The sequence below is a fragment of the Eublepharis macularius genome, chromosome 12 (assembly GCF_028583425.1).
Source record: "Eublepharis macularius isolate TG4126 chromosome 12, MPM_Emac_v1.0, whole genome shotgun sequence".
Lineage (NCBI taxonomy): Eukaryota > Metazoa > Chordata > Lepidosauria > Squamata > Eublepharidae > Eublepharis > Eublepharis macularius.
This window is the reverse complement of record NC_072801.1, coordinates 10,438,379-10,453,130: the sequence shown is the minus strand read 5'-3', so window position 1 is coordinate 10,453,130 and position 14,752 is coordinate 10,438,379. Positions and strand designations below refer to the sequence as shown.

General features: G+C 47.6%; 1 protein-coding gene across 1 annotated transcript in view; it reads right to left on the bottom strand.

Moving 5' to 3' along the window:
* SLC29A4 (solute carrier family 29 member 4) overlaps window positions 1-13,970 on the bottom strand; it is a 30,500-nt gene extending 16,530 nt beyond the window's left edge. The window contains exons 1-2 of the mRNA XM_054993492.1: window positions 13,899-13,970; window positions 6,335-6,504 (exon numbers count right to left, since the gene is read on the bottom strand). Coding sequence (XP_054849467.1) covers window positions 6,335-6,495 — 161 coding nt within the window. The 5' untranslated portion in view covers window positions 6,496-6,504; window positions 13,899-13,970. The remainder of the gene's footprint in view (window positions 1-6,334; window positions 6,505-13,898) is intronic.
* Window positions 13,971-14,752: the final 782 nt, after the last annotated feature.

The following is a 14,752-nucleotide window of genomic DNA, read 5'->3' as shown; positions in this document are numbered from 1 at the left end:
CCATTTTCTTGGTGTAGCCTGACTTTCAGAAGCATGTGAACAAGCTGCCATTTATGGAATCAGACCATCAGTCCAGCAGTTCTCCAAGATCTCAGGCAAAGATCTTTTACGACACCTACCATCTGATCATTTTTAACTGGACATGGTGAGAATTGAACCTGGGACCTCGATTAGATGCTCTACCACTGGGCCACACCACCTCCCCAAGTAGAATGAGAATGAGGGGCAGGGTCTTTTTCTGCTGTGCACCTAGACTCCAGAACTCCTTCCCCATAGCAATTCATCTGGTGCTGAACCTGCAGTCTTTCTGGCATCCGCTGAAAACGTTTTTATTTTCCAAAACCATTCATTCAGCTACTAGCACTGCCCCGTTTTCTCATGGCTGGTTTTCCAACTATTTTTTTAGAGGTTTTAGATCACAGAGCTGCTGCTTTTATTTATTCGAACCAGCCTCTCCCCTTTCCTTGCTGCATTGGTAGAATATTATATCAATGTTTCACGGATTGTTAGGCTGCTGGTTCTTGTATCTAGCCTTTTGTTATTTTTAACGGATGTTATTGTATGCCGCATCAGAAATATTTTCATTCAGCATGTAAGATATAAATATTTCACACATAAAACAAACACTGACTCGTCAGCAGCTCCCACTGAGCTTGATTGGGCTTACTCCCAAGAAAGTGTGCAGAGAATTGCAGCCTCGGTGAGAAACGGGCAAGCACGGCGGGCCACGCAAAGGCGGAGAACTGCCATTTCTGCAATGGCAAACAGCGAGCTTCCGGTTTGTCTTTCCAGCTTGAAAACAAGGGATTTAAACACTACTTTCATCTTTAATTTTTAAAATGCTGGCATTAATGTCTGAAAACGGCAGGTTTTTGCAGGGTGGGTAGCGCCTCTAGGGTCGATGTTCACTGCACAATAAATACCGATCTGATTAAATTCCATTCAGCGAATTGCAACCTTTCAATGGATACCCAGGAGGGTGTTCAAACACCAGATCTTTGCTGTACTGTGTTGCCAAACACCGCAGTATGGAACAAAGGAAGGACAACAAATATGTAGAGAGATTAAGGGGCAGAAGTACAGGAGATAGTTCTAACAGGAGCTCGGCAAATATAAGATCATGTCTTTTAATGGTGGAAGTCAGTCAACGGAGCCACCATCTTTCAGGGTCAGCTAGTTTATCTCTGTTCCAGGTGAGCCTTGGCTACAATGTAAGATTCTGGACATCAGAGGAACTCCCACTTCTGCAGAAAAATAAAATTGAGCAGAGGTATAAAAACCTCCATTGGGGGTAAAATGTTACGAGCAGGGCTTTTTTCAGGGAAAAGAGGTGGTGGAACTCAGTGGGCTGCCCTCGGAGAAAATGGTCACATGGCTGGTGGCCCCGCTCAGCGGCACGGAGGGCAATCTCAACTTCCCTCTGTCTGGAGATCAGGGGCGGGGCCACCAGCCATGTGACCATTTTCAAGAGGTTCCGGAACTCCGTTCCCCCATGTTGCCCCTGAAAAAAAGCCCTGGTTACGAGCCAGTGTGGTGTAGCTCCTCCTGGAGGAAACAGCAGCTCCGTAGGATGGACTCTATGGCACCACGCCCCCAACTGAGCTCCTTCCCCAAACTCTGCGTTCCAAAGGCTCCACCCCCAAACCGCCAGGAATCTCCCAATTGCACCTGGCAATCCAATTACTTCCCAGGTGCTGCATCGCAGTTTTGGAACACCGTTTTTAAAGAGGTGCACCTATTGCTATGCTGCATTCTTCTAGGCATGGGAACCAAATTATTTTATTTTCCAATGCCTTTCCTGATTGTAAAAAAAAGTCACGCTCTCTGCTGTCTTATGTTCTTAGCATTATCATAAATTTTATCGATAACCACTTTTTGTTCTTTACAAGTTTAATGAAATTGTTCCTGGCACGGTCTGTACTTTTGTGAGCATCCTTTTGTGAACAGTATGTTTGGAAACATGGGACAGCAATCATTTCAATAAATAAATGAATACATAAAAGGTAAGCCTAGTCAAGACTGCATGAATTTCTTTTGAGTCCTCTGGGGAATCTTTTGACCTTCTCCAAAGGCCTTTTTTGAATCAATTGAAACTCTGGGCACACTGGCAAAGGGGAAGAGAAAACCGGCATGGTCTTCAGACTGCAAAGACACCTGGGTACTGTTAAATACCACAGCACAAGACAGGATGGGTATAAGCAGCCCGAACCAGCTGTGGCTCAGTGGAAGAGCACAGGCTTGGCGCACAGAAGGTCCCAGGTTCAATGCCAGGCATCTCCAGTTAAAATTGCAACGCAGTTGGTGATGCGAAGTCTGAACAGACAAAGACTGCGGCCAGTCTGAATAGACAAGACCGACCTCAATGGACTGCTGCTCTGATTCAGTGTAACGCAGCTTCCTATGTGCTCTTGTGAGTGTGGCAACTAATGAGAAGAACAATACGGAGTTGGAGGGACCAGAAGGGTTGCCAGGCTCCCTTACCATCCAGGGGGGAGGCTGGAGACCTGGTGTGTATCTTTCTGGTGGCCCTAGCACGATCCAGGGGCGCTCGCAGCCCCGCTGCACCTGAGCAAGCACACACTTTGCAATGGGCTTCAAAGCAGGTGCCACAATGACATCACTCCCGGGCAGGGCTTTTTTTCTGGGAAAAGAGGTGGTGGAACTCAGGACCGCACACTTTGGGTCAGCTGGAACAAGGGGGGAGTTTTTAAAAGTTTAAATTGCCCTCGGTGAAAAAGGTCACATGGCCGGTGGCTCCACCCCCTGATCTCCAGACAGAGGGGAGTTTAGACTGCCCTCCGCGCCTCATGGCGCGGAGGGCAATCTCAACTCCCCTCTGCCTGGAGATCAGGGGGCGGGGCCACCGGCCATGTGACCCTTTTCAAGAGGTGCCGTAACTCCGTTCCACCACGTTCCAGCTGAAAAAAAGCCCAGCTCCCAGGAGTGATGTTGTTGCGCCATCTCAGGAGGCCCCTTTCCATGCCTTTCTCCCCCAGCGGCCAGGTGAGTGGGGGGGGTAGAGGGTGAAAGAGGGCGGTACCCTGCCCCCACAAGGGGAATGGGATCCCTAGGGGCCAGTAATAATAGGTGGTACATGGATCATGTTGTGAAAGAAGCTAGTTTAATTGGGAAGGGCCAGTGTTAAAATGGCTGTGACGTACAAACCAGTTAAACCAGGCAGACAACTCATTTAGAGGAAAAACCCTCCAGGGGTTCCATTGGTGTGACAGCTACAGGTCAGAACACTCTGCTCCATGTGAAAAGCTATGAAAGGTATAAGGAAAACTAACACGACATGCAGAATCCTTTGCCCGCTTACTTAGCGTTGAACGCAGTGGTTTTTACTTCTGACTAAACATGCACAGGATTGCATGTTTGGATCTTGGGTACAGTTTGGCTGCTTCCACAGAATTGCTTCCACAGAATTGCTTCCACAGAATTGTGGACAGAACGCTGGGTGAAGACTCAAGTTCAGATTCTATCCATTCATTTTCACTTGAACTGATTTACTTCACAGGGTTGTAAGGATAAACTGCAATAATGCCCTTCATGGTTTGAGGGATTTCTTGGGAAAAGGGTGGGATAGAAACGGAATATACTCTTATATCCACATAGTACACTTGTTTTCTTTGTCTGGCTGCATAGTGGTGGATTTTCTTTTTTCTCCATTCAAAACCGTGGGGATTCTGAGAGATGTTTTGCACAAAACAGAAGGCACTCCGAGAATCACTGCAGCGGCTCCGGGCAGAACAGGAATTAATTGCCATTTTTGTGGCTGTCTTCAAGAAAGACAACCAGCAATCCCTCTACAGTTTGGCTGAAGCACACCCAACGGCTTACATGAATCCAGTGGGATAAAGATTTGAACAGCCAACATGTGCACACACACACACACATGCACCCCATCTTATATCACAAACCGCTTCTTAAACTTCTCTATGTTTCAAAATCACTTTGCCTTATGCTGTTTGAGAACTACACAGTCATTCTGCATATCTAGCTGTGTTAGGAACTCATGTTTCCCCCAAAATGAAAATGAGTTGCATTAGGGATCATCTAAAATAAAACATTGTACTACATTATTTTGAAGATGGGCCTGCATGGTAAATATAAAACAATGCTTTTCTCTTGTACTAGTGACAACCACCCGCTTTTTAGCAAATAAAATTTGACGCATGTCAAACTGTTCATCTCTGACTCCAGAGTTGAACTTGGAAGTTTACAGTGTGAGGCTGAAATCTATCACTGAGAGCTAAACTACACGAGACAAATTACAGGAGGGAGATGTAATGTTAGCTGGGAAGCGTAGTTTGTTAATAATTGACAGAGTCTTTGGGGAGGCAAAGAGGAAATTAACAAATCCTCTGAGGACTAACTCTGTAGAGGTGAAATTAACAAAACCTCTGAGGAGCAATCTTTGCCGGCTCTGTAGAGAGAGGTGAAATTTAAACTATGCTTCATGGCTAACACTGCGTCTCCCTTCACTTGTGTAACTCACAGGGCTCATTTGGAGGGGGAACGCGCTGGAACAGTGTTCCGGTGGAGCTGGAAAAGATGGGTTTTGGCCCCACTCACGATTCCTTTTCCTCCCCTCCAAAGACAGCTAAGCTGCTTCAATTCATTCTGCTGCTTTATTTTTATTTGTGAGAGTGAGAGTGAGTGAGTGCAAGCTGGGCAACTGGGCCGGGATCTCCAAAGGAGGGTAAGCTGCTTCAATTCATTCTGCTGCTTTATTTTCATCCGTGACTCGTCGTGAGAGAGAGAGTGAGTGAGTGAGTGAGTGAGTGAGTGAGTGCAAGTTGGGCTGCTGGGCCGGGATCTCCAAAGGAGGGTAAGCTGCTTCAATTCATTCTGCTGCTTTATTTTCATCCGTGACTCGTCGTGAGAGAGTGAGTGAGTGAGTGAGTGAGTGAGTGCAAGTTGGGCTGCTGGGCCGGGATCTCCAAAGGAGGGTAAGCTGCTTCAATTCATTCTGCTGCTTTATTTTCATCCGTGACTCGTCGTGAGAGAGAGAGTGAGTGAGTGAGTGCAAGTTGGGCTGCTGGGCCGGGATCTCCAAAGGAGGGTAAGCTGCTTCAATTCATTCTGCTGCTTTATTTTCATTCATGACTCGTGAGTGAGTGTGCGTCCGTGCAAGTAGGGCTGCTGGGGCTGGCTCTCCAGAGGAGGGTAAGCTGCTTTGAGTTCATTCTGCTTTATTTTCAGGAAATACTTGGAGATTTTTGGGGAAAGGGGCCTGAGGGGTGGGTGTTGCCTTCTGACACACTTCCGGTGATGTCAGGGTGTGTGTGGCAAATGCTAATGAGATGTGCTAATGAGTTATGCTAATGAGTTCCTGCAGTTCTTTTTCTATGAAATGACCCTTGGTAATTCGTCTAGTGTAGTTTAGCTCTGAATGAGCTATCCAAGTCATTGTGTGTTCTAGCCTTGGAGCCTTCTTCACTCACAGAAAGAAATAAGGGAATAATGCAGTATTAGCCCCTGAGACTGGCAAGCAGTATGAAACCTGTGGATTGGCCAGGCCAGGCATCAGTATCAGGGTTTGACCTTCTCTCCTTATCTGGTCAACAGGGCAGTAGACTTAGCCACCTACACCCAAGACTCATATGCTCCAATTCAAGTAAACCAACCAACCGCTCTGGCCTAGCTTTGAGGGGGGAGGGTTGGTGGAATTTGCCTGCAGTTTCAAAAGGCACCAAATATTAACGAGCAGAATAGAAGAACAGAATGTTATTCCATCATCCAAAGCTGCGGTGGAAAATAAGGACATAAAACATTCCAAAGGAAAGAAAAGTATTTGCGTAAGTAATCGATGCTAGTTGGAAATTCTAGTATCTACCATTAAAGCTAACTCCCTCTCTATAGTAAAGAGTCCAGTAGCACCTTTAAGACTAACCAACTTTACTGTAGCATAAGCTTTCAAGAACCACAGCTCTCGTCAGATGCATCTCATGAAGAGAGCTGTGGCTCTTGAAAGCTGACGATGCATCTGATGAAGAGAGCTGTGATTCTCAAAAGCTGACGATGCATCTGATGAAGAGAGCTGTGGTTCTTGAAAGCTGACGATGCATCTGACGAAGAGAGCTGTGGTTCTCGAAAGCTGACGATGCATCTGATGAAGAGAGCTGTGGTTCTCGAAGGCTGACGATGCATCTGACAAAGAGAACTGTGGTTCTCGAAGGCTGACGATGCATCTGACGAAGAGAGCTGTGGTTCTCGAAAGCTTATGCTACAGTAAAGTTGTTTTAGTCTTAAAGGCACTACTGGACTCTACTATTTTGCAACTACAGACTAACTTGGCTAACTCCTCTGGATCTCTCATGGCTACTTGCCTGGCTCCATGAAGGTGAGGACTCCTTTGGTCTGACACCCTTTTGCCTGGAGCTCCTCTTCTTCCAACTGGTAGCTGTCAAAACTGAAGCTCATCACCACGTTTCCCTCTGGCGTTATCACAGGGCTGATGTCTTTGAAGTGGTCTCCCCTTACAGAGCCCATGGCTGTTGACTTAAAAGCAAAAAGAATGAGAAAAAAGGATTTATATAACTTAAACACAGCCAGGAGGGATTTCCCCACTGCCTGACACACTATCCCAAAGATCACCTTCAGCTGTGCATTTCAAGAACACCAGATCATGTCGGAGCGGCTTGTTCACTGGAGTATATGACATATCCCTGGTGAGTGAGACTTATCTGAAACTTTGCCTAGCATGGAAAACAGGGGCCGTTTCCACACATCTTACCTTTTGCCGGCACATCGCGGAAGACAGCATCTTCGCACGTGAAATTGCATCAGGAAGACGCTGTTATCGCACGAAATCGCGCAAGAAGACACTGTCTTCCGTGATAACAGTGTCTTCCTGGCGCGATTTCACGCACGAAGACACTGTCTTCCACGATGTGCTAGCAAAAGGTAAAACGTGTGGAAACGGCCAGGGTATCTAGTGAAGGGCGTTTTGACTCTCGAAAGCTCATACCCTGGAAATCTAGTTGGTCTTTAAGGTCCTACTGGACTGAATCAGGCCTCAAAAAAGCACACTGACATTACAGATTGATTATTTGCACCCAAATCCAGCAGCTCACACAACAATCATTTGGCTGGGGACAACGGGTTACTTTAGATGCACAAGATATGTCTGTGTGCCTGTATATATAATACAACATGGGCTAAGAACAACAAGAGTCTGGTAGCAAACACTGAATTCTAACCATCTATAGGTGTGACTACCCTGTCCTGAATAGCCCAAGTGAGCCTGAGCTCGTCTGATCTCAGAAGCTAAGCAGGGTCGGTCTTGGTTAGTAATTGGATGGGAGACCTCCAATGAAGACCAGGTCTGCAGAGGTAGGCAATGGCAAACTACCTCTGATAGTCTCTTGCCATGCAAACCCCACCAGGAGTCGCCATAAGTCAACTCTGACTTGAGGGCACTCTCCACCACCATAGGTGTGACTAGACAAGAAAATCAGTAGATGATGCTACAGGTATATAATACATATCCAACAGCATGTATACAGTGAGCTACAGTGTTCAAAATAAAGCATGTTGCCAGTAGCAGACAGTGCGTTCCAAGGGATTCTAAAGATTTTATAGCACTATCATTAACATCCTAATCCATAGGTGTTTGTTTCCGTGATATGTTCACACGTCTGGTACAGATTACTCTGCATCATGCTTGCTGCTATCCATTTCAGTCCCTTCCAGGAAAGCATGTTTGTCTCTTGATCGCTATGAGAATCCTGAACTTATATCTGCCAGCAGACAGAGCCCAATAGAAGATTCTTACTCACATTCAGGGTTCTGTGCACACCATGATCCCATGAAAGTATACCAGTTTGATTTTTTTAATCAAAGCAAGGGCTGGAAAAGTGAAGTGGGTTTAAAGTTCTTGGAATTCCATGTGAATCATGTGTTTATTTATTTTCTGCCAACACCAACAGGATCTGAAAGAACTTGATGTCAGATTATCTACCAAATTTCTAGCTCTTCACATTGCAAAAATAGACATGGAAATGTGGTACATTTGTAGAAGCCATACAGGTTCATTTCTAGAGGTCAGAAGGTGGAGCTGAGTGGTTGATCAATTCTTGGCCCTTCTGTGATAAACAGAAGCAGAATGCATTATACAAATTACATGCCAATACTAAAATATGCTTAATTTGCAGAATCCATAGCGGGTGGACACATCAGGTATTCCTGGTATACGCAAGTGCAGGCTTTTTAATTTCTTTACCTCCAAGTATACATAGCCTTGCGCAGGACTTTTTTTCTGTGAAAAGAGGTGGTGGAACTCAGTGGGTTGCCCTCGGAGAAAATGGTCACATGGCTGGTGGCCCCAGCGGTGCGGAGGACAATCTAAGCTCCCCTCTGTCTGGAGATCAGGGGGCGGGGCCACCAGCCATGTGACCATTTTTAAGAGGTGCCAGAACTCCGTTCCACTGCATTCCTGCTGAAAAAAAGCCCTGGCCTTGCATATACTTTATGTCTCTTACCTCTCTATGAAATGATTTTTTGTTTGCTTAAAAGGGAAAAAAAACCTTCTATTTTTGTTATACAATCACACACAAAAATGCTGGAAGGCATACAACTGGTGCTGCTGTAGTGGATTTATTTTTTCCCCTTTTTAACGTATTGCAGAATCCTTTGGTGCTTTCTATTGAAAGGGTACAATTTTTACAGTCTCAACTGCTGCAAGGAAGGAGTACAGATGTTCCCTGCATTAATTCTTACGGGGATGAACTCCTGTTTAATTAACCTTTCATGGACTCTGTTTAGCAGAAGAATAAAAGCAGTCAAACAAGTTATTTTATTTTAAAAAAACACACACAGCTGCACAGAAAAATATCTATGCCTGCAAACACATGATAATAAAAGACAAACTCACACCAAGAAAGGCCAGACAGGAAATGATCTCCATACATTAACTGTAAAAGATGTGTGGATTGTTTGTTTTTTTAAAAACAATTTTAAAATCTCTTATCTAATACTTGTCAGTATTCAAACAAGAGACTTACTGCATCAAATAACGTATTTTCTTACATGGATACAACCCCAGAGCTCGCTTTCATTAACTTCAATCTAAGACCATTTTGTATTACAAGTCTAAAAAACAAACATGGCTGCATCCATGAAAATACCTGGTGAAGGACCATTCCAGACAGTGCCGCCAAGGTTCAAACATCTTACGCTTTAAAATGTGGTCCCAATGGGGACCTGCAGGACACCAGACACAAACTCCCCGTGGCAAATTGATTTATAAGTGCCAGAAGGTACCGATTCCTGTCAGGCCTGTGGCACAAGGGCAGGAGGGGCTCCCACCCACCCCTCCGGCACCATTTTCCTGACCAGAAACAGCTGCCAGGGACCGTTATTCAGGGGTTGCACATGCAAGCACTGAGTGTGCATATAGTCCTCTGGTGGGGGGCATTTAATGCCCCCTGGAGCCTTTTCGGGTCAGAAAAATAGCATGGCAAGAGAAAGCAAAAGCTCCTCTCCTCCCTCCACCATGTCCCAATCCGAAGCATATCCTGGTGGCGTTTCTAAATCGGGTAGCCACTGGGAATTCACAGCTGCTGTATGGCCCCAATCTCTGTAGCAATCGTGTGTAAAAAGTGTGACGTGTCGACTGGGCCTAAGTTGAAAAAACTGCCAACTTTCAGGTGAGGCCTGCAGATCTCCCAGAATTACGTCTTGTCTCCAGATGACAGAGAAAATGGCTGCTTTGGAGCCTGGATTCTATTCCATTAAAATCTGCTGAAGTCCCTCCCCTTCCCAAATCTTTCCCTTCCTAGGAACTCAGTGGGTTGCCCTTGGAGAAAATGGTCACATGGCTGGTGGCCCCGCCCCCTGATCTCCAGACAGAGGGGAGTTGAGATGGCCCTACGCGCCGCCAAGCGGCGCGGAGGGCACTCTCAACTCCCCTCTGTCTGGAGATCAGGGGGCGGGGCCACCAGCCGTGTGACCATTTTCAAGAGGTTCCAGAACTCCGTTCCGCTGCGTTCCTGCTGAAAAAAAGCCCTGGTCAACGTTAACTGCATCCAATTCATTTTGAATCGCACATATGCTGGGAAATTTCAATGTAGGAGAAATTTGGATGCCCAACTCTGGTATTTGGTTTTACCAACTTTGCACATGGCGTGTGGAGTTTGGGCGAAGGCAGATGCAATACTTGAAAAGCAGCAGGGCAAGTCCTGGTAGTAGTGTTGTCAACTCCAGGTGGTGAAATTCCTGGAGATTTGGGAGTGAAGCCTCAGGACGGTGGGATTTGGGGAGGGGAAGGACCTCAGCAGGGTATAATGCCATAGAGTCCACTCTCTGAAGCAGCCATTTTCTCCAGAGAAACTAATCTTGATCAGCTGGAGATCAGTGGTAAAGAGATCTCCAGGTTGGCAATACTGCCTGGTAGTGCCTTCCACTGCGTTCACACACAAACATAATTTCCTTTGCTACACATGAACTGAAAGAGGGAGGCACCCAACACTAAAAGCGACCATGAAGTGCCAACATCTGAAGAAGTGAGCTGTGGCTCACGAAAGCTCCTACCCTACCACCAATTTTGTTAGCCTTATAGGTGCTACTGGACTCTTGCTCTTTTCTGCTGCTACAGACAGACTAACACGGCTACCCATCTTGATCTAATGCAGAACCTGGCTGTGCACCATACTGGCTCTCCAGTGACATCAAGTAAGACAGCTCAACATAACTCTCGTTATTTCATTCTTTAAAATCGTTGATTTTGTTCTGTATTAAAGTGGTGACGGATGGCGAGCGGAGGGGATCCCTTCTTCTTCAACCCCAGACCCCCCAAGGGCACGTGTGCTGACGTAAGATTTAGGAGGGGCTGTGGCTCAGTAGGAAAGCCCATGCTTGGCTTGCTGGTTCAAGCCCCTGCTTTACTCTCCGGCACCTCCGGTCACAGCAGCTCAGGCAGGCTGAAGAGGATGGAACAATGGGCTGCCTTGGTACAAGGTGGGTTCACATATTCATGTGACTATTTGTAATGTTTTTATCCCACCCTTCCCATGGGAACACTGGAGTGGTATATACATTGTTCTTCCCCACCTCCAAGTTATCTTCACAACAACCCTATGAGGTAGTGAGGTCCAAATCTAAGGTCCACTGAATTAGCTTGTGGCAGAGGGCAGATCTGAACCTGAATCTTAGTCTGAAGCTCTAACCACTACACCACACTGAGTACTAACATGCATACACATTTTCTGCAGATCTCAGACAGGGATGAGTAGAACCCCTCATAGAAAAGTGGCCAGACTGATTTCAACTCTTTTTAAGGTGGTGGGGTAGGTTGTACAACAGGAAGTATAGCTTGCTGGCACATTTTTGCTGCTTTGCCTTTTTTTGGGATTATTGCAGCAGGAGGTGTAACGATTCCGAGTTCATTAACAAAGAGTGAAGAGGGTAAAAAGACTGCAAGCCAGACATCTTCCCTCTGTGCTATCTAAACATAACCCAGGAAGCGGCTTCTTAATCTGTGCCGCAAGCCCATTTGATTCCTCCCGGTGCCCAAAGCCCTATTACAGCCAATATACAAAATCCTTGTTTGGGGCCAGACTCTGGTTTCCAAATGCATGGGGGGTGGGGGGACTAGTTGTGCAAAGGCCTCACTGTAAACACCCATGACAACTTTGTGTTCCCCACCTGTTTGGAAAGGTTTTTAAGGTGTGACACAAATACAGGCCCAGCCATCAGGCCACCCGTCCACGGAGGGGCCTCTTTGTCGTGCCTTCACCGATTTTCTCCCTTGGCTTCCATCTCCCAGCCTGCAGATCAATATTTCATTTCTAAAAGGAGAGGCGCTGAGCTAGAGCCTGCTTAGAAATCATAACCCTGTCCCAGATTTAAGATGCATTTGGGCTAGTTGTAGTTATCCACTGGTAAGAGAATGGAGGCACACAATTCTAGGACCAGTGATCCCTACAGGTTGTTATTCCCAAGACATTTTCTTTCTTTGTGACTTCTACCTACAAAAACAATCCCACCCATCATTGACTTGAATTATTTCAGAAGGATTTTGCCAGGGGTGGCTCAATATCCTGAAACACAGTACAATCTGATTCATCCCTTCATCATGTAAACAAAGACTGCTCATAGACTGTTCTGCCTGAATGAATCCACATGAGGCCAAGCCCACCACCATTTTGTTATGAGCTTCCAGAGACCCTGTTGAGGTTCCCAGGTCTACACTCCTCACATCTGCTACAGAATTAGTGTCTGCCAGGCCCAGATAGGGCGCGTATCCTTCAGTTTCAGCCTCAATTATCCTTTCCACACAGAAGAAGCCAGGAAGAGCCAAGTCTGTGCTTCTGAAATCAATGAGTGGACATGGAGAACCTATTTTTCTGGAAAATAGTAAAAAATCCAGTAGCACCTTTAAGATTAACCAACTTCATTGAGGCATAAGCTTTCGAGAACCACAGCTCTCTTCATCAGATGCATCTGCCAAAGAGTTGTGGTGCTTGAAAGCTTATGATTTTTTACTATTTTGCAACTACAGACTAACACGGCTAACTCCTCTGGATCTATTTTTCTGGAAGTTACCCGGTAGCAAATATCCACACACCACTGGAATACATGATTACAAAAGCCCTAGCATTCGATTCTCCATATTGTGGGTAAAATGTTTAAAAAGAGACATCTAAGGCTACAATGTTTATCAGTCCTTGCTGGGTGACCTTAGGCCAGTCATATTCACTCAGCCTACCCAACCTCACAAGGTTGTTGTGAGGAAAAAATGGAGACGAGGAGAACAATGTAAGCCACTATGGGTTCCCGCTGAGGGAGAAAGGCAGAGCAGAAATGAAATAATTAAACCATGACTTACTCAGGAGCAAGATTTATTGTAAAACCAGTAGAACTTGCTCCTGACAGAAGTGTGTGTAGAATGGAAAGAGTATTCCTATATTGCAGGGAAAAGAGTATGTCCAGAATAACCTAACCTTTTTCATATTATGGACTTTTCTGGGCAACGGTACAAACTACAGATGAACGCCGAGATGAAAAACAGGCCACCATTAAAGGCCATCCTTATACACAGCCATGTGTTTGGACACCTACGGAGAGCAAACATCTACCAAAGCAACAAGTAAACAGACTGGCTAATAAAAATGCTGCACGGCTAAACAACTTTTGCAGCTTTATTCGGCAAGGTCAATTTTATGCTGTCAAGAAAAGCAGCCAGCTAACCAGATCATCTTATGCAGAGTTACTCCAGCGTGAAACCACTGAAATCAAGGCCACCTGTTTACTTGTGCCTATATATTAAATGCTGATGGTCTGAAAGAGAGCCAGTTCTCTAAAACTGCCCTTCTGGGTTGCCTAGAGGTGATTTCCACTCACCATAGACGGCCAATCAAAAGCCAAACTTGCCCTTTATTCCTGTTAGATGTAAGAAGCTGGAGCAGAGGAGGTTTTCCTTTCTACCTCCCACCCCCAAATAATCCCCCACCCCTTCCAGATCAGGGCTGTGTATGGTGCCCATTAGAGAAACGGGAGCAGGGGAGGGCATGTCCCGAAGTCACACCACTGAGGGGCGCTGCCTAAACAGGCGAAGAGGCTGGCATCGGCTTTGAAAGCCCCCGTCGACAACAAGGACAATGGGGGGGTGCCACATCTTCCTGGCTGCAAAGGGCGTCCCCTCCAGGCCCCCCAGCCCGGGCTGCATTTGGGACCAGTCGCAGGCGGGGAGAAGCAGCGTCCCTCGCCTTGACTGTCTCGGGGCGCCCCGAATGGCCCCCCGCCTGCCCCCCAGCGGGCGAGCCTTTGTCTGCTTCTCCTTTGCCGCGGAGGGGCCGGGGAAGACACGAGAAGCCCCGACCCCGCTCCTTCCCGCTGGCCGCCGGGCAAGGCCAACAGGTTTGCCCCTCGCCGCCCGCCGCGCCCAGCCTCACCTCGCCTTCCCTCTCTCGTCTCCGCCCGGGATGGTCGGAGCGGCTTCAGCGCCGCCGCCGGGGGGGCTTCAGCCGGCCTGCTCCAGCTTGCCCGGGGCGAACTCGCATGGCACCGCCGGCTGCTCCGTGCCAACTCCGAGCCGGGCGCCGTGCAGACGCGGGAGGGAAGCGAGCGGGTGCGCGCCGGACGGGCGACGCGGGAGCGCGCGGGTGCCTCCGCTCCAGCCCCGGCTCGGGCGCCCCCCCCCCGCCCTCTTCCCTTCCTTGCAACGCGGCCCCCTCCCTTCGCGGGCTTCCCTTCCAGAGGGGGTCGAGGGAGCCAAAGGGACAGTCCGCAAAGAGCGCCCTTCTCCTCTCTTGCCACTTGGCCCACATTCACACGAGACCTGTCTCCGGATGGCATGAGTATGGGGCTCACTGGCACGGTTGCCAACTCCAGCTTGGGAAGTTCCCGGAGCTATGGGGGTGGAGCCTGCGGAGGGTGGGGTTGCCAGGTCCAGCTTGGGAAATTCCTGGAGATTCTGGGGGTGGAGCTTGGAGAGGGCGTGGTTTGGGGAGGGGAGGGACCTCAGTGGGGTAGGGGTATAATGCCATAGAAGCCACCTTCCAAAGCAGCCATTTTCTCCAGAGGAGCTGATCTCTGTAGCCTGAAGATCAGTTGTAATTCTGGGAGATCCCCAGCCACGGCCTGGAGGCTGGCAGCCCTACTCAGCAGGGTGTAATGCGCAGACACTGCCCTCCAAAGCAACCATTTACTCCTGGGGAAATGTTCTCTGTAGCATCATAGGGTTGGAAGGTACCTCCAGGGTCATCTAGTCCAACCCCCTGCACAATGCAGGAAATTCACAGCTCCC